We start from the raw sequence: 21,333 nt of genomic DNA, 5'->3' as shown, positions 1-21,333 counted from the left end.
TTTCTGTCCCTGTGGCCTTGCCTTTTCCAGACTGTCACATAAACAGAACCAATCAGTATACTCTTTAACCTTTTGTGTTTGGCTTCTTTCACCTAGCATAATGCTTCCATCTTCTTGCATATATCAGAAATGTGTTTCTTTTTTTTACAGCTAAGTGGTACTTCATTGTATGAACATAGCAGAACTTCTTTATCTGCTCATCAGTTGATAGACATTTGGGGCTGTTTAGTGATTATGAATAAAGCTGCTATAAACATTTGCCTAGAGGTCTTTGTGTAGACAAAAGTTTTCATTTCTTTCGGATAAATACCTAGAAGTAGAATCGCTACATATTAAGGTAAATGTATATTTAACTATATAGGGAATTTTTTATTAGAAAAGATTGATAACTTCACTTAAAATTAAAAAAAAAAGACACTACACTCACTGATAGTATACACAGTTTTTACCAGAGAGAACATACATAGCACTACTAATATTATACCATTTATTGAGCTAAGGAATATATTGGTGTGGTGTAAAATACCTATGCTTATATTTGGTTAGAATCAATTAGAGATCATAAGCAAATCACTCAGCACACACTGGATGCCTAGTATATTCCTAATGACTGCTAGTTCCCTCGCCACTGTCCAACTTTCCCTTTTCTCAATGTTCCCACCTCACCCCGACTCAAACTTACACAAATCTACACTTAATATTAAACCACTATTTGTTAAACAAATTATATACAGTAGGACACACACACACATACACACAAATTTCAACTATTATTTTTTAAAACAAAGCCAATTCCACTCATTTCCTTAAGTCACTAAGCCTCCTTTTCTAAAGGCCACAGAGGCTGCACTCAGAAAACATTTCAGGTAAGTATCACCATCTTGTGTCCAAACAGAGTAACTGCAATACCAAATTCACTGAGACCAACACATAGATGGTTTTAAAAGACCAGATCTAAGATCCATTTTTTCCAAATCTATGGTGAATGTACTGCAAACAAGGTTTAGACTGTGCATGTTTTATGATAATAATACTTCAAAACTTGCCTGTATTTCATATTAGGTCATACAGATCCTAAAGAAAAGAACTGAGTTTTATTACATACTCGACACTTTTGCACACCCCTTCCAAAGTGCACACGCGTGCGCGCACGCACACACACACACACATACAATGAATAGAATGCCAGGCATCAAAATGGCACATTACTGTTAATACTCACTAAGCACTTTAAAAATAGTCACCAAATTAACCCTTCTACAAATTATCTTAAAATACTGAATATGGGGCTTCAGATTTAGTTCTTGGCTACAATGAACATCAAATATGAGATCCTAGGAGCATTAAGAATACATGTGAAGAAGCTTTTTCAAATTTAAAAGTGACTCAACTTTAAATAATCATATGTTTAGACATTTCTGTTCTAACTCAAAATTATTTTTACATTCATTTTAAGTTTTCAAAAACAGCGTATTAAATAGACCAAAACATTACAGATATTGTAAAACTGATCAGACATCTGTGAAAGGAGAAAATATGCAGCTCAACAAGTTTTCTTTTTCTAAGAGTAATAAATTTTCAGTGAAAAAGTTAAGGTGTTCTTCAACTGTCAACCAAAGTTTTTATTACACAACAGCAGCCTTAAGGCTGATTTATGGCTTTCCCCCCTATTCTGACAATCAAGTGGTTAAAAAGAAAAGTCATTTTCGCACACCTGGATAATATTTGCTTACTTTTATAACATGTTTGAAGAAAAGAACTTTTCAGCAACATGAAAGTTTGGGGAGGTGACACCTGAAAAAGCCTTAAAAAAAAAAAAAAACCACCTCAGAAATTTGTTTGGTAAATAGCATGCTTTTATGTAGCATTTGGAAAATCTATTATTATCTATCTCTAATTCACAACATAAGAGAATTTGGGGACATTAATGACATACCCCGGATTATCTACTACATTTTGACAGGTACAGAAATAGAGGTCCAGAGATTATGAATAATTTCAAAGGATACACTTTGTTAGCAACAGAGCTAGAATGAGAAACAAAGATCCCCAAATCTGTATCTGTCTGCCTCATTTCTCCCATTGCTCATTTCTCACTATCAATTTCAGGTCTTTCTATCACAGTTACATATAACATTCTAGTCCTTAACATCTTTGCCATCTACATATGCTAATCTCCTTTTCCCCTAGACTCATGCTTACGTGATGCAGAAGCCCTTCTCCAATGCTATGTATACTCCAAAAACTCAATCAGAAATGCTAAGTATTGGGGCGCCTGGGTGGCTCAGTGGGTTAGAGCCTCTGCCTTTGCTCAGGTCATGATCTCAGGGTCCTGCGATCGAGCCCTGCATCAGGCTCTCTGCTCAGCGGGGAGCCTGCTTCCCTTCCTCTTTCTCTCTGCCTGCCTCTCTGCCTACTTGTGATCTCTATCAAATAAATAAAAAATCTTAAAAAAAAAAAATGCTAAGTATTGGGAAGGCCCGTGCCCAAAACACTATAAATAAAATGGTCAAATAAGAAAATTACAAAACTCCTCGTACAATAAAATATTTGTAGTATCATAAACTCATGAAACTGCACCTATAAAAGTGGAAGTGATGAGGACATTAACTACCTATTTCAGCACTGTTTTAAAGCTAAAAAAATACTTTTAAATAATTTCATTTCTAAATTTCACTGAATATAATTTAAGTCTTATCTTGTCTATTTCCATTGGAGAAAACAAAGCATTTCAGAGTATGTATTCTTAAGGTAAATTAGGTGAATTTTACTTTCTTAAATTACATAGGTTAAACTATTTTTCAAAAAGTCAGAAAGCTACAGAAATTCTTCTTGATAATTAAGATATATAATGCCAGGGCGCCTGGGTGGCTCAGTGGGTTAAGCCTCTGCCTTTGGCTCAGGTCGTGATCTCAGGGCCTGGGATCGAGCCCCACATCGGGCTCTCTGCTCAGCAGAGAACCTGCTTCCCCCTTTCTCTCTGCCTGCCTCTCTGCCTACTTGTGATCTCTCTGTCAATTAAAAAAAAAAAAAAGATATATAATGCCTCTGCTATTAATACCTATAAGACACAAATAGGGAATGGCAGAAACAGAATCCCACACTTCACAAATTAGAAAGATCGGATGTAATATGATGAATTTAGCAAGAATTAATTCCTCTACTTCTAAGGCCTAAAGCCCTAGCAGCTGGCTAGCAGAAGCTATTGGGAAACCACTTGGACTTAAGGAAAAACAAATCTCTGGGAAGCATATGAAAAGTAGGAATAGCTCAGAGGAGCTGTACTTGAAGGAAGACCTCTAGATCTGATCGCACTGTGGCTCAACTTCTAAGACTTAAATCAAATTAATAACACAAGCCCAAGGCAGGGAAGCTATAACTTAGCAGAAGACTCTGAGGAAACACTTGGGCTTTTTGGTTTTGTTTTTGTTTTGTTCTTGATGACTTTAAATTCAACAGCAGTCCACAGAGTGATTCAGCTGGCAAATAATCTAACACAATCCTGGAATGCATTAGCAGAAGACATGATATTCAGACTGAAGGCATTAAGTGTCTTACTAAACTCTGTACTGATCCGACTACAACCTATTACAGTATATTCATCTGTGGATGCCACAATTTCAGAAAGAAAGGAACAAATGAACAACAGTTCAGAGGGGGTAAAAAAAAAAAAAGGGTAAGAATGCCAAAGACGAAATAAAATAAGATGTCAAGCCTGGAGAAGAGAAGACTAGTTGGTGAGACAGAATGTAAGACACATAACAGTTTTCAAACATAAAGAAGAACCATATTAGAAGAAAGATTAAAATATGTACTACTGGCTGGTATGTTGAAGCTTTGGGGAGACACACAGCAACTGGTTCAGTAGAACAAAATTCCTAAAAATAATCTGAGACAAAGATGGAGTGGTCTATTTCATGAGATAATAGTCTCCTCTCTCCCATCAGTTTGGAGAGTAAGCAAAGGATGGAGAAGTGATGGGTAGAAATTTTACAATGAGAGGGGAGGATTAATGTATCAGAAGGATAACTAGACTATCAAAGCCTTCCAAGTTCACTCCAATCTTGAAAAAATTAGTTTCTTTCACAACTTGGGTATCAAGAGCAATATGTACTGTGTTATTTATATTTTCTCTAACAGAAGATTAAATGTACTCCTATTTGCATATTAAAATAAAATGTTATTCACCAAACATCTAAACACAGAATCTTAATTTCTCAAAACTTAAATATCTCAGCCTGAAAATTCCTATGATAATACTAAAAAGGGCATTGAACTCACAGTTATAAAAAACTAAAAAACAAATGAAAGTTTAAGATTCAAGTGCCATTAAGAAATACATTATCCGGGGCACTTGGGTGGCTCAGTGGGTTAAGGCCTCGACCTTTGGCTCAGATCATGATCCCAGGGTCCTGGGATTGAGCCCCGCATCGGGCTCTCTGCTCCGCGGGGAGCCTGCTTCCTCTTCTCTCTCTGCCTTCCTCTCTGCCTACTTGTGATCTCTGTCAAGTAAATAAATAAAATCTTTAAACAAACAAACAAAAATACATTATCCATACAATTAAAAAACTATACTTCTAGATTTATGGATTTTGTTGAGTAATTCAACTGAAAAGAATAATGATTTAGTCCAAAAAGACACATTTTAAAAGGTTAGATATTAAAAGAACTTTTGAGATGGAATGTACTTGAAAGAACAATAAGATAATACAACCTTCCTATTATTTATTTTAAGCCATTAATGCAATACATATGTTTTTAAAGATTTATTATTTATTTAAGGGGGGGGGAGAGAATGAGCAGGGAGAGGGAGAAACAGGTCCCAGTTGAGAGCGAGCCTGACGCAGGGACCAATCCCAGGACCCTGGGATCATGACCTGAGCCGAAGGCAGATGCTTAACCGACTGGGACACCCAAGCACCCCAGAAAATTAATGCAATATATTTAAACAATCTTTAGAAAGACACCATGGCTCGTGTATGGACACCACACATTAAGAGACATTACTAAACTTCTAAAAGCCTACAAGGATAGATCAATGGTCAGTAAATTTGTTCTGTAAAGATCCAAATGGTAAATAATTTAGGCTTTATGGGCCATAAAGACTGTGTGATACTGTAACTACTACAGTACAAGTGAAGTCACAGACAATACATTAACGAATTAGGGTGACCGTGTTCCACTGAAGTTTTACATATTGAAATTTGAATTTCATCTCATTTTTACATCTCACAAAATTATTTTTCTTTTTCATATTTTTCAACCATTTAAATATATAAAAACCACTCTTAGATCATGAGAGGTACAAAATCAAGTGGTTGGCCAGTTTGCTGACCGCTGGGATAAATAGACTCTACCTAATTAGCATCTAAATGAGGTATGACATATATACATACAACTTCTGATTTGCTTCTCTTGTCATTTTTCCCAATCGTCCATTCCCAAAACTGAAACCCATACAGAAGCTACCATAATAGATATGGTGAAAACACTTAAAGCTTTAAAACAAACAAAGAAACAAACAAAACAAACACACAAACACCTATCAATAATGATAAAGCCACTTCTGAGAGTCCTGTAAAATGAAAGTAAAGCTAAAATTGGAAGATGAACTTGGAGGAGGCCTCCCAGGCCTGACCACATTGCAGCTCACCTTATAATCCCCCAAGACTCTCCACATCATTTTGATAAACAATATTAAAGATTAATAAACATCCTTTCCTAAAATACAAGAAAGTAAAGAATTATAACTTATTTAAAATTTTAATGTCTGTTAGGTCAAGCAGCTTTTTAGTTCCAACTTAGCTGAGAATAGCAATATTAAAAGAATGGCACTTACAACTAGGAAAGGTAAGGAGAAAAGCCATCTGTAAATATATCTGTACTCTTTCTTCTAAAGGTATTTCTGGAACCCAATTCACTTGAAAATTGGGAGACACATGTATTTTTCTTCTCACTTGCCAACATTTCTAAACATGCTAATTAAGTTTTCCCAATGTTACAAAGATATCCATAAAAACCAACTTTTAATTTGCAATACTTAAGAAATAAAAATGTTATGTCGTATTTAACTCTTCAAGCACATTTCCTCTACTAGAAAAACTGGAAGGAAAATTAATGCCATTTTATAATATCCATGAGCTAAACATACGAAGTTAGAAAACGATTCTGAACCCTAAATTATTCAATATTTCTATATAACTTCCAAAACTTTCGTCAACTGAACAATCTTTTCCATAGATGACTCAGCAGAATTTTCAAAATTCTACAAATTTACTATTATAAGAAAACTACATTTATAGGCTATATACTTTATAGTAGTAATAATTATTGAAAGCCTATTATATACTAGGCATCAGTATTAAAAGTAACCAAGTGACTAAATGAAAAAATATTCATAAAACTAAACTATTTTGAGGTTTTTTTAATGTCTGGGAAAGAAGACATGACCATTTCTTAATATCCAACACAAGTGCATGAAATGCCATGGATTGGACATTATATTCTTCTAAAGGGACCACATAAACAAGAGCCTAACAAGGAACAATATAAACTCCTACAGTTTGGACTCTTTGTTATTTGGGCATCAATAAAAATTCAGTTGTTTTCTAAAGTCTCTTGTTGCTGAGGAAATCCAGACCATCATCCATCTAAAGACAATGTGTCAACTTGACATTATACAATCTCATTAATCTTCATCTATCCTTCACATCTTGTCATTCTTACGCAAAATGGACACTTGGGAATATGACTTTTCTTCCCTCACTTAGCAGCTGGAGGAGAGAGTAAGTCATAAAAGTCTATGGAGACTTCAGGATACCACCAGGAACCACAAGCAATCACTTTACTTAGCCTAGTGTGCTACATCACATCTAATGCATTTGACATGTAACTATGACATAGCAGGAAATAGAATAATGTGATTATTGAGCTGTGTGTCTTACTTCCTTTAGCTGAATCACCAGAATCCCCAAGAAACTCCAGCTCTAGTTTCCCCAAGCTACATGAAACTGAGATATTGTCCATAAAAGATACTAAATACACACAACATAAGGGTCACATAATGATGTCAATTTCACTCCTCTGGCAGTCCAAGAATTCTCACCCTTTTAACATACTAACTTAAGGTCACCATGACACAGAGGTTGTGGCTTAACAGACAATAGGATGGTAAAGTATGCCAGCTAATTTACAAGGCCAAACACCTTAATTAAATTTAGTGAAAGTCAGACCAAATGTATAATTTCTTTGGCACTAGAACAGCCTTTTTTTTTTTTCTTAATTCCAGTTTTAAGCTAAAAAAAAAAACTCTACCTTTTAGCAGCACATGGAATTTACTTTAATTCCTCTGTTACCCATACTCTTCCTATTATAGTTTCCTCCAGACAAGGCAGGTAGTGGAAACTGTCTATTCATTTCATAACAGGAAGTTTTTTCGTTTTTATATTATCTCTTGAGACTGTTTCTACCAGGACAGACCTTCAGGACATATTTTGAATGAACACCGTGTTATAAGCACACGTGCACTGAAACTTTTTTTATAGTACTATTGAATGATATTCAAATAATGCTCTAAAATAGTTCTTCAAAGGAAAAAATCGGCAAAGAAAAATGACTTTTGATGTAGTATGTATCATATGAGTAGTAACAAAAGTATAATTAAGAAAAAAATCCATATTCCACAAATATGGAATTCTACCTGAAATAGAAAAGAATTAACTTTTTTTTTTTATAAAAATCACTGATTTCTTAAAGTGTTTTTTTGTTTTGTTTTGTTTTTGTTTTTTGCACAATTACAGAATACAATATGCAGAACGTTTAGACCCTGGTGTAATTTACTAAATTCAAAGTTGTACTTGAAAGCATAGCACATCAATTGATGATCTTGAAACCATTCTTATACCACTCAAAAATGCTTTTTCCCATTTACCAATTTTATGTTTTGCTGTCAGGAATAACTTTATTATTTAATCCTTTACAAATTAAACATTGTAAATTTTGAAAAATGTGAATACTGAATTAAAAACACTTAGATCCCCGACCTAGTGGAAATAAGTCTTTGTATCCAGTTAGCAAATACTTTTGATATCTTTTTCTTTTTTTTAAGATTCTATTTATTTGAGAGACAGAGATCACAAATAGGTGGAGAGGCAGGCAGAGGGGGCAGGGGAAGCAGGCTTCCTGCTGAGCAGAGAGCCAGATGTGGGGCTCAATCCCAGGACCCAGAGATCATGACCCAAGCCAAAGGCAGAGGCTTAACCCAATGAGCCACTCAGGCATCCCAATACTTTCGATATCTTGATTTAAATGTGCTCATCCGAAGTTAGCTGGTTAAAAAAAGTTGGATTTCTAATATTCAAAAACTAATCAAAGTATGTGTGTAAATGCATATATACATATACATACAAACATATAAGCATACATATAAGTACGCATATATACATACTATATATTTGTATAGGTTTATACTTCTCTCTGAAACATCTTAAAGAGGTCAATAAATCAAGGTGTTAACAATTAATATTGATACTTAAAACAGTTACCTTGCACAATTACATGTTTTTAGAACTGATGATTCAAGGTAACATTTTATAAAGGATTTAAAAAAACATGGCTAGAAGTTCAGCAAGCTATTTCCCAAACTTCAGTTTCTGAAACTGTGTGATGATGAAGACTCATGAGTTACTGATATTGAAATACAACATTTGCCTTCCTAAGGCAAATTATTATCACCAGGCAAGAAACACGAAAACAATGCAAAATCCTTGAAATGTAAAAAAAAAAAAAACAAAAACCACTTCCATCCCTTCAATTTTCTGTCTTTGGAGACAACTTCTGCCCCAAATCCAGTTATGTATTTTCTCCAAGAGATCCAAATATCTTCAGACTAAACTATCCCAAAGAGAATGGAAATTCTCTATACCATCACCTTGGGGGTTTTGACGTTAGAAAGCTGAGCTTTAAAAAAAAAAAAGGCCCCAGACCTTGCAGAGGCCCAAGAGTAACTTCTAATCTCTAGGTTTATCTTTAAAGTTTCTAAAGGTCTTTTGTACCAGGTGTTGGCAAAAACAAAACAAAACAAAACAAAACAAAAAACCTAGGATAAATTAGATCTACTGTAAAACACAACAGTTAGGGTTCCATTTAGGTCTTACAGGGGGAAAAGTAAGCAAAACAGATTATAAATCAACAATTCCACCGTATTAAGTAACAAACTTACAAAGTGTCACACATATAAAGAACAGAAAAAAATGTATCCTTTACAAAAGGAGTTTAAACTTATTTATTGTTTTCTATTTTAAGAAAGATTATATGTATAATTTGAAGAAAGATATATGTGGACAGGGCAAGGCAAAGAAATGTTGCATCTGAGAAAACAAGCAGATTGCACAGAACAAGAACAATTCAGAGGAGCTGGTTCGTAGCCAATTATATGACAGGCAAGGAAGGAAAAGCTGGTCTCTGAGAAAGTTAGAAGTTGTTCTTAATACTTGGAACAGAATTCAGATAGGAGTAGGGGGATAAAGCTGAAGAGCACTCTGGTAGGAAGACTTCTAGTACAGTCACAAGATTCTGGTCCTCTAGGGGGCTCACACTTTCTCGCAGTTATTCAATCAAATGCTAATTTAGGTGCTACTGTGAGGGGCTTTTGCAAATGTAATTAATTAAGGTCCTGAATCTACTGACTTGAAGGTGGAGAGATTTTCCTTTGTTGGGCCTAACCTGATCAGATGAGACTAAAAGACTGGGCTTTTCTGGCAATAGAAGCTTAAAGCATAAGAGGGATAAAATATGATTTTATTTATTTATTTATTTATTTAATTTTATTTCATTGCAAAGACACCAGTTCTCACTGCAGTCTTTGAAGATGGAAGAGGCCATGTGGATGGTCTCTAGGAATTACAGTAGCTCCCAGCTGACAGCCAGTAAGGAAATTTAGTCCTTAGGCCTGCCCCAGTCATGTGAGATTAGAAAAGGAATACCAGCTCCTGACAACAATATAGTCCTGCCACCACTTTGTTTTTAGCCTGTAGTGAGCCTCTAGAACAGACAACTCTGTCATGCCATTCCCAGATTTTGACCGACCTACAGAAATACTAATAAATGGGTGTCGTGTAGAACTGCTAAATTTGAGGTAATCTGTAACACAGAAAAAGAAAACTAACAAAAGCACCAATCAGGCTGAATCATATAGCTTGATTTAGATGAACCCAGAGAAGTTTATTGTAAACCCAAAAGTCCTATTTCAAGAAATGTATCTAACAGTGAAGACATACTCTGTTAAGAAATCCAAGAAGACAACTATTAGATTAGGCATTGTAGAGAATGAAACCAAAGAAAACCTAGAGCTCATTAGCCATGGAATAACCAGGAGAAAATGTCATAAAAAGACAACGTATTCTTGCCAAGAGAAAGATTTTTTTTTTCTGTATTCAGCACCTCTATTTGTGAAACTGAAAGGTGGGATTAGGTAATCTCTAGGGCTCTTTTAGTACTTTCTATGACACTTGTTAAAATGCAGTCCTACTTTTTTTTTTTCATAGACATCGGAGGTATCTGAGCATGGACCCAGATCATATAAAGTGCTCAGAACACACCTATCCTCTTAAAAAAATACTATAGCAGAAAGGGAACAATTTATTGGAGTCCAAAGCTTTCTCACCTGTATTTGACCCAAAGGTCTTTATCGCATAACAAAATACCTAACTGAACGAAAGCAAAGCTTGCTTTCCACATAAAAGCTCCTTTCATAACTCTGAAAGGATCATTTTTTCTAAATCCCATTTTTAAAACCGAAAGTCTGTGTATATGTGCACAGGGAAAGAGGGAGGAGCTCATAAGGTCATACATATGAAATAATAATATGAACAGAAAAAAGAAAAAATGGTTCATGCTACAGGAGAAAATTTTTACTCAATTTAAATCTTTGCAAAGAAATTATACACTAAGTATAAATTAGGCATTTAAAATTTAGTTAATTCTCTTTATTCAACTATGACTTCGGGAGAAAAAGTGGTAGCAATAGCTAAAAAGGGTTAATTTTCCAATTGTGCAGCTTAGTTTAATGCTATAGCCTAAGTAATTTCTTAGAAAGCTAAAATCCATTGTTCACTCTTATTCTCATCACTCTGAAAGCAACTGCAGGCAAAGAATTCTAAAAAGTTGTTAATAATAACTTCAGTCTAACTTATTCTAAATACCCAGAAATTTACCGTAATATGAATGAAAATGTTAAAAACTTCTCAAAAATAAATCAGATTACATAAACAAGGATTTTCAGAACTTCAATTCTCTTAAAGTTTGATGCAACAACAAGGGGGAGAAACTCAAGGCGTTACAAAATAGTCTCATTAATACCAAACCATAAGCAATAAAAACACAGAAGCATTACTCTGTTCTTTATATCTCCTTTAGTTTAAGATTTTCAGGATCCTCTAAATGAGGATAAACTGATTTCAGAGTAATTTGGTAGAAAAAAAACCCTGACATAATCAAATGACCCAGTTCTTGATTTTAAAACACTCACACTGTTTCTTTCTTACCTTGTCTATCCTATCTGGGCGGTTAGTAGCTGCCAAAATTGTCACGTCCTTTAACTGCTCAATGCCATCCATTTCCGTTAAGAGCTGAGCCAGAACACGGTCAGCTACATTCCCGGCACCTGAAGAACTGATTTTTAAAAACAGAGTTTTAAAACAACTCTTTACCAATCCCCAAGTACTTTATTACTTTAAAAAAACTGTATATCCTATAACAAAAAAAATTATGTCTGTTTCAAAATATAAAATGCCTGCTTCAGAATTCATTACCCCAAATTACCATACCCCCAAACTAACTATATTCAAATCATTCCTTTTCCTCCTTCAACAACCATGTTCATTTTCTCTCCAAGAATGAAATATATAAGATCTGGGAAGTAAGATATAAGATTATTTAAAGCAATTCATCAAATACATAGAAAACTGTGTAACTTAATCAATATTTACTTTTTATATGGCAAGTACTGACACTAACTGGGAATATAGAAACTAAATAAAATAAAAACCCATTCCTCACATGAAGTTTAAAGCCCATACAAAACAAAAAACTCTACACTCTTTACCCATACATAACACATGGGATACTTCTGATGTATCTTGATATTTTAAAATGTTAATATTTTTTCTTTTATTTTTTTATAAACATATAATGTATTTTTATCCCCAAGGGTACAGGTCTGTGAATCGCCAGGTTTACATACTTCACAGTACTCACCATAGCACATATCCTCCCCCATGTCCATAACCCCATCCCCCTCTCCCTCCCCCCTCCCCCCAGCAACCCTCAGTTTATTTTGTGAGATTAAGAGTCACTTACAGTTTGTCTCCCTCCCAATCCCATCTTGTTTCATTTATTCTTTTCCTACTCCCCATAAAATATTAATATTTTTAAGCACACCATCAGGTAGGTAGTGATCACAATCTCCATATGTGGAGAAGCAGGCAAAGAAAGGTATGTTATTGTGTTCCTTTTGTTAATGTATCAGGTCAAATACAAAGCTACTATTAGACATACTATAATTAATTAAATATAATAATTAAATTATAATTTAATCACATTTCCTTAAAAAAATCCAAAGCAAAACTGAATATTGATTATTAATAAGGAAATTCAACAGGTCTTACCAATGAGCAAAACCCTTATATTACATAGTCATATAATAGGCCCTATAATAACAATTCTTATTAGCAGCAGGTAGGATTTACTAAGAACTGTTCAGAATTGAGAAATATGTAATAAACACTTGAGTGGAAAATTACAGAGTATAGCAGCATTGTAAGAGTATTAAACATATAAATTCAACCAGATGTATGGGGTGAGGGGAAGAAGAGGAAAAAAGGATAGAAGGTACACACCTCTATCACTGTCACCAGTGACAGAGCGAGTGTACCTTAGTATAACCATCATGTAACATATTTAATTAGATAATTAGGGTCTCTAACAGAATGTAGATCTCAACATGCATTACAAGTTCAAAAACTTGATGTAGTGTATACACAGGAGAGTAGCCTCTAACTCACATCAATCAAACACATATGAGGTTATTATGTAAATCACACTGTCAATTTATTAAGTTAAATGGTTCTTCACCATGTCTAAAAAGTTTGGGACCAAGGAATACCAGAGAGGCCACTGAGATTTATTTTGGCTAGCCCTAATTCTTGCAAGTAACTAATTGGCAAGTGCATGGATTCGCTAATCTGATTACAAGAATAAACTTTGAAAATTCTGAATAAGTGGATTAATATCCTCCATAATATAACTTTTCCACATGAGAGTTTACAAGATAGAAACATTGTTAGCAAAAGCTCTAAGGTCACCTTCATTATGACTACAAGCATTTAAATATTTAAGGCTGCCACCAGATTACATCTAAGGCCTTTAATTGCATCTACTATGCTAATTAGTTATGATCCTACCTATATTTTCAGACACTAAGGAAGGTCACATTGAAGACGTTTTGGGAGAGTCAAGGTGGGCTGTCCAGGGAGATGGTTTCTAAACCTGAAAACTGAATGAGGACCAAAAAGGTAAAAGGAAAGAGAGAACACAGAATACTGAAAATAGAAATCAGTTCGGAATAGATGGGCATAGAAGTTAAGGTGAAAAATGCAAAAAATCACTACAGAAAGATAAATCGAGGCTAGATAACAAAGGCTTTGTTTTTGAATTCACTGAGTTTGGATTTTATCCTAACTTAAATGGGATGTTTCACCTAGAGACATGACAAAATCAGATTCATGTTTTTGAGGACCACTACAGCTACAGTACGGAGAACAGATTATAAAAGGGCAATACTGGTCTGTTTTCCAGTCCAATAACGACTCTTCTTAGACCCTTCTGGGACATGAGATTACATGTGTCTTCATTTGTTCAGGCCACTATTACAAAATATCATAGACGAGGTGGCTTATAAACAATAGAAATTTGGGGCACCTGGGTGGCTCAGTCATTAAGCATCTGTCTGCCTTCGGCTCCTGTTAGGGTCCCGGGTCCTGGGACTGAACCCCGCGTCAGGCTCCCTATTCAGCAGGGAGTCTGCTTCTCCCTCTCCCACTCCCCTTGCTTATGGTTCCCTCTCTATCTCTCCCTCTGTCAAATTAATAAAATCTAAAACAACAACAACAACAACAACAAAACAATAGAAATTTATTTGTCTGGATACTGGGAAGTCCAAGATCAAGGCACTAGCATGGTTTTAAGTGAGGGGTCTTTTCCTGGTTCATAATTGACACCTTTTCACATCCTCACATAAAGATGGTGGGTGAGCTCTGTGAGGCCTCTTTTATAAAGACACAAATCCTATTCATAAGGTCTCCACCTTCATGACCTAAGCACCTCCCAAAGGCTCTACCACTTAGGATTTCAACATATGAATGTGGGGAGGACACAAATATTTAGACCATAGAAATAAGACAAACCACTGCCCCCCAAACTGGAGAGACAGACAAGCTGAATACAACGAAACCAATGAGCAGAAATCTCCACAGGAACCAGTGCGGGGGTAAGGATACTGGAAATGTAAATAATGAATTTCTGGAGGCAGTGAGGACAAGTCTGAGAATTAAACAGTCCAGAAGACACAATCACTGAGGGACTCTTACATTTTTTGTGAGTTTACCTCCAGAAGCCATACCAGGTTCTCACAATGAAGACCTGAGGAAAATCTTGTGCATGCAACAGGCGAAAGGGAAAAGTAGCTATTTTGAAATATGCCAGAATAGTCTGTACTTCTGAACAAGTCCTGCCTTCAAGAGAAACTATTTTACCAGAGCCTAAACTATGATAAGTTTATCAGAGCCCAACTGAGGTAGAGGAAGAGATATACCCAACTCCAGCCCTCTTAAGCCATCTTGTATTACTTTAAAGGAAGGTGGGTTACCAAAAAGCAATTGCAAAGTTCACGGTCCAGTAATACAGACTAACTAAAAGACTACAACCTAATCACAGGACCAAAGAACACCTGGCCTCTTACACTCTTACTACTACATTACCAAAGTCCTATTTACCATAGTTCCTTTTATGCAGTATTATTATGTCTATTTACATTTGACAAAAATAAATAAAATCAAAACCATTACAATAAAACAAAACAAAACCAAAACCATTACAAGGCATACTAATAGACAAACCAAACACAATTTGAAGAAGCTGAATGAACATCAACGAACCAGAGAACCAGCAAAAATGCTATAATCAGACCAGGAATTTTTTTTTTTAAGATTTTATTTATTTGTTTGACAGAGAGAGAGATCATAAGTAGGCAGAGAGGCAGGCAGAGAGAGAGGGGGAAGCAGGCTCCCTGCTAAGCAGAGAGCCCAATGCCAGGCTTGATCCCAGAATCCTGAGACCATGACCTGAGCTGAAGGCAGGCACCCCAGACCAGGATTTTTTTTTAAACTATGATTAATATACTAAGGGTTCTAAAAGACAAAGGAGACAACATGCAAGAAAGGGGCAACATAGGGAGAGATGGAAATTCTAAGACTCAAAAAGAAATGGCAGAAATCAAAACACTAGAGCAGAAATAAAAAACACCTTTGATGGGCTCATTAGACTAGACATGGCTGAAGAAAAAATGTCTGAGCTTAATTATTTGCCAATAAAAACTTCCAAAATGAAAAAGCAAAGAGAAAAAAAGACTGAAGAGAAAAAAGACTGGAGAAAAAAAAAAAACAAAACAAAACTAAAGAATTTCCAGGGGCGCCTGGGTGGCTCAGTGGGTTAGGGCCGCTGCCTTCGGCTCGGGTCATGGTCCCGGGGTCCTGGGATCGAGCCCCGTATCGGGCTCTCTGCTCAGCAGGGAGCCTGCTTCCTCCCTTCTCTCTCTGCCTGCCTCTCTGCCTACTTGTGATCTGTCTGTTAAATAAATAAAAAAAAATCTTTAAAAAAAAAAAAAAAAAAAAAAAACTAAAGAATTTCCAAGAATTATGGAAACTATAAAAGGTATAAAATATATTTGAATGAAATACCAGAAGGAGAAAAGATAATGGAATAGGAGAAATATTTGAAGTAATAATGACTGAAAATTTCCCCAAATTAATGTCTGACACCAAAATACAGATCCAGGAAGCCCAGAGAACATCAAGTAGGACACCTGGCAAAAAACTACCTCTAGGCACATCATATTCAAACTACAGAAAAGCAAAGGAAAAAAAAAAATCTTGAAAGAAGCCAGAGGAACAATACAGTTTCACATTACAGGTGCAAAAAATAAGAATTGTATTAGATAACTCCTCAACAACCATGCAACCAAGGAGAATAGAGTGAAATACTTAAAGTGTTGAGAGAGAGAAAAAACACATACCTAAATTTCTGTATTCTGGGAAATTATCTTTCAGAATTGAAAGAGAAACAAAGACTTCCTCAAACAAAAATTGAGGGAATTTGTTGTTAGTCGACCTGCCTTGCAAGAAATGTTTTAAAAAGTTGTTCCAGGTGGGGCACTAGGTGGCTCAGTCAGTTAAATGTCCTACTCTTGATTTTGGCTCAGATCATGATATCAGGGTTTTGAGATTGGGACCAATCTCACGTAGAGAGTCTGCTGGAGATTCTCTCTCTCACTCTCCTCCTCTGCACCTCTCCACCATTTACACTGTCTTTCTCTTTCTCTAAAACAAATAAATCTCAAAAAGTTATTTCAGGAAAAGGAAAATGATATAGGTTGAAACTTTAATCTATATAAAGAAAGAGCACTAGGGAGGAATAAGTGAAGACAAAATAAAAACTTCAACTTTCTTATCCTTGATTGATCTAACAGATAATAATTTGTCCAAAATAATGGTAAGAACAATGTAGCCAATGACTATAGTATATGTATAAGTGAAATGAATGACAGAAATGATATAAGGGACTAGAGAGAGAAATTCAAATTTTGGTTATTATAAAGTACCACCTGTGAAGCAGAAGAGTTATTTAAAAGTGTGTGCAGATTAGTTGTAAATGTATATTGCAAATTTCAGGGCAACCACTGAAAAAAGGGAAAAAATAGAAATATACATTTCATACACCAAGAAAGGAAAGAAAATGGAATCACAAAATGATCAGTTAAAATCAGAAAAGGCAGAAAAATAGTCAAAGACAAAAAAGGAACAAAGAACAAGGAATAGAAGACAGTAACAAATATGGTAGTATTAATACAACTATATCAATAATCAATTTAAAACATCAGTGGTCTAAACACACCAGTTAAGACAGACATTGTCACAGAGGATCAAAGAACAAGACCCAACTATATACTGTTGACAAAAAATCCACTCTAAATATAAAGATATAGAGAGAAGAAGTAAAGGGATGGAGAAAGATGCACAATTAATTCTAACTCTAATCAAAATAAAGCTAGAGTAGCTATATTAATTTCAGACAAAGCAGACTTCAGACCAAGAAAAATTATTAGGGATAAAGAGAGGTATTACAGGGGCACCTGGGTGGCTCAGTGGGTTAAGCCTCTGCCTTCAGCTCAGGTCATGATCCCAAGGTCTTGGGATCGAGCCCCGCATCGGGCTCTCTGTTCAGCAGGGAGCCTGCTTCCCCCACCTCTCTCTCTCTGCCTGCCTCTCTGCCTACTTGCAATCTCTGTCTGTCAAATAAATAAATTAAATCTTAAAAAAAAAAAAGAGAGAGGTATTACATAACAATAAAGGGGTCAATACTCCAAGAGGACATTAACAATCTTTAATATGCATCACCTAACAGTAGGGGGTCAAAATATGTAAGGCAAAAATTGATAGAATAGCAAGAAGAGAGAAACAAATTCACTCACAGAGTTGGAAATTTGAACACTGCTCCAGCAGAAATGGACAGATCTAACAGGCAGAAAATCAGTAAGAACACAGGTGAACTCAACAGCACCATCAACCAACTGGATATAATTGCTATCCAAATGCCACTTAATCCAACAACAGCAGAATACACATTCATCTCAAGATCATATGGAGTATTGATCAAGACAGACTACATTCTAGGCCATAAAATCTACCTTAACAAATCATAAAGAATAGAAATCATACAATGTGTGCTATCAGACCACAGTGAAATTAAACTAGAAACCAACAGCAGAAAGACATTTGGAAAATAACAAAACACATGGAGATTAAAAACATACTCCGGGGCGCCTGGGTGGCTCAGTGGGTTAAAGCCTCTGCCTTCGGCTCAGGTCATGCATGATCCCAGGGTCCTGGGATCGAGCCCCACATCAGGCTCTCTACTCAGCAGGGAGCCTGCTTCCCCCTCTTTCTCTGCCTGCCTCTCTGCCTACTTGTGATCTCTGTCTGTCAAAAAAAACCCACACTCCTGAATATATGGATTAAAGATACATGGATTAAAGAAGAAGTCTCAACAGAAATTAAAAAAAAATAGTTTTAACTAAATGAAAATGAAAATACAACTAATCAAAATTCGTGGAATGTGGTAATAAAAATAGTGCTTAACGAGAAATTTATAGCACTGAATGTATATATGAGGAAAAAAGAAAGATCCAAAGGCAATCATCTAAGCTTCTACCTCAGGAAACTAAAAAAAGAGCAAACCAAATCCAACAAAAACACAAGAAAAAAATATACAAAAATTAGAGCACAAATAAAATTGATAATAGGAAGTCAAAAGAGAAAAATCAGCAAAAGCAAAAGCTCATTCTTTGAAAAGATCAATAAAAATGATAAGCTTGTAGTCAGGATAACTAAAAACAACAACAACAAAAAACCAGCAAAAAAAAGGAGAAGACACAGATTACTAATATCAGAAATGAAAGAAAGGATATTGTTGCAGGTCCCAAGGACCTTAAAAGCTTAATAATGGATTTCCAGTTGACCCTTAAACATGGGTTTGAACTGTGCAGGTCCACTTATATGACAATTTCTTTTTGATAAATACATTATAGTACTTTAAATGTGTGTTTTCTTCCTTCTGATCTTCTTAACAGTTATTCTCTACCTTACATTATTATAAGAATACAGCATATAATACATATACAAAGTATGTGTTAATTGACTGTTTCTGTTACCAGGAGGCTTCTGGTCAATAGTAGGCTATTAGTAGTTAAGTTTTTGGGGAGTCAAAGTTATATGTAGATTTTTAACTGTATAGGGGGTCAGCAACCCAAACCCCCACATTATTTAAGAGTGAACTAAATTATGAAATATAATACAAGAAAATTTTTATAGCCACATACTTGATATTCTAGATGAAATGAGAATCTGCCAAAATCCACATAAGAACAACAATCTCAATAGGCTTATTGCAAATAAAGAAAATGAATCAAGAATTAATAATCTTCTAAACAGAAAGAATCAGACCCAGATGAGTTTATAGTAAATTCTAGCAAGCATTTAAGGAAGACATTTTACCAATTTTCTACAATTTCTATTAGAAGATAGAAGTAAAGGGAATACTTGTTAAATCATTCTATGAGAGTACCATTATCCTAATACCAAAACCAAAGACATTATAAGAAAATTACAGACCAATAACTCTATAAATATGCAAAATATTAGCAAACTGAATTGAGCAAAGTCTAATAAGTATGTATAATTCAATGATGTGTAAGAAATTTGTACATTGTGAAGAAGTGGAATCACTGGTCCAACATTCAAAAATCAATGAACATAATCTATCATATCAACAGGCTAAAAGAAAAAAAAATCATATAATCCTATCAATAGATGTAGAAAAAGCATGTGACAAAATCCAACACCCAGTCTGTGCATGACAAAAACTCTCCACAAAGTGGTTTAGAGGGAACATACCTCAACATAATAAAAACCATATATGAAAAGCCCACAGCTAACATCATACTCAATGGTGAAAAACTAAGGTTTTCCTCTAGATTAGGAGCAAGACAAGGATGTCCACTGCTGCCAGTTTTATTTAACACAGTGCTCAAAGTCCTAGCCACAGCAGTCCACAAGAATTAAAAGATATCCATATTGATAAGGAAGAAGTTAAACTGTCACTATCTGCATGACATGATACTATACATAGAAAACCGTAAAGACATCACCAAAAAACTATTAGAATAAATGAATTCAGTAAAATTGCAAGGTAAATTAATTATAATTATTAAGTTAAATTAAAAATTAATACGCAGAAATTGGTTGAATTTCTATACACTAATAACAAAGTAGTAGAAAGGAAAATAAACAATTACATTTGTAATTGTATTAAAAAGAGTAAAATACCTAGAAATAAACTTAACTAAAGAGGTAAAAGACCTGTACTCTGAAAACTATATAACACTGGATGAAAGAAATTGAAAATACAAATAGAAAGGTTTTTTATGCTCATGGACTGGAAAAACAAATATTATTAAAATGTTCATACTACCCAAAGCAACTTACAGATTTCATGCAATTGCTATCAAAATACCAACAGCATTTTTCACAGAATTAGGACAAATAATCCTAAAATTTCTGTGGAACCACAGAAACCCCAAATACCTAAGGAAATCTTAAGAAGGAAGAACAAAGCTGGAGGTATCGCAATTCCAGATTTTAAGATACACTATAAAGCTGCAGGAATCAAAACAACACAGTACTGGCACAAAAACTGACACATAAACCAATAAAACAGAACAAATAAACCTATCTTTACACAGCCAAGTAATCTAAGACTGAGGAGGCAAGAATATACAATGGAAAAAGTCTCTTTAATAAATGGTGCTGGGTAAACTGAAAAAAAAAAAACATGCAAAAGAATGAAATGATCACTTTCTTACACATACAAATAAAATCAAAACAGATTAAAGATCTAAATGTAAAACTTAAAACCGTAACACTCCTAGAAATTCTTTGACATTGGCCATAGCAACATATTTCTAGGTATCTCTCCTAAGGCGAGGGAAATGAAAGCAAAAATAAACTATTGAGACTACATCAAAATAAAAAGCTTTTGCACAGTGAAGGAAACTATGAACAAACAAAAAGGCAACTAAATGGGAGTTGATATTTGCAAATACTGAATGAAAGAAGATATGTGCAAATGATATTGCTGATAAGTCGTTATATCCGAAATATGTAAATAATCTGAAACACTCAAACCCAAAAACCACAAATAATCCAAATAAAAAATGGGCGAAGGACCTAAATTGACATTTTTCCAAAGAAGACATATAGATGGCCAATAGACATACAAAAAGATGCTCAGCATCACTAATCATCAGGGAAATGCAAATCAAAACCACAATGAGATATCAACTTCTACCTGTCAGAATGGCTAAAATCAAAAACAATAGAAAGAACAAATATCAGTGAGGATTGCGATAAAAAGGAAACCTTGTGTGCACTGTGGAGAGGAGTG

At 34.9% G+C, this 21,333-nt stretch overlaps 1 protein-coding gene across 3 annotated transcripts in view; it reads right to left on the bottom strand.

Moving 5' to 3' along the window:
- AFG2A (AFG2 AAA ATPase homolog A) overlaps window positions 1–21,333 on the bottom strand; it is a 337,231-nt gene that overhangs the window by 201,250 nt on the left and 114,648 nt on the right. For all 3 annotated transcript variants that reach the window (XM_080796129.1, XM_080796130.1, XM_080796131.1), the window contains exon 14: window positions 11,544–11,670. In XM_080796129.1, the coding sequence (XP_080652255.1) occupies window positions 11,544–11,670 (127 nt within the window). The remainder of the gene's footprint in view (window positions 1–11,543; window positions 11,671–21,333) is intronic.

This window comes from Martes martes, assembly GCF_963455335.1.
Source record: "Martes martes genome assembly, chromosome: 2".
NCBI lineage: Eukaryota > Metazoa > Chordata > Mammalia > Carnivora > Mustelidae > Martes > Martes martes.
This window is presented reverse-complemented; position numbering and strand designations above follow the sequence as displayed.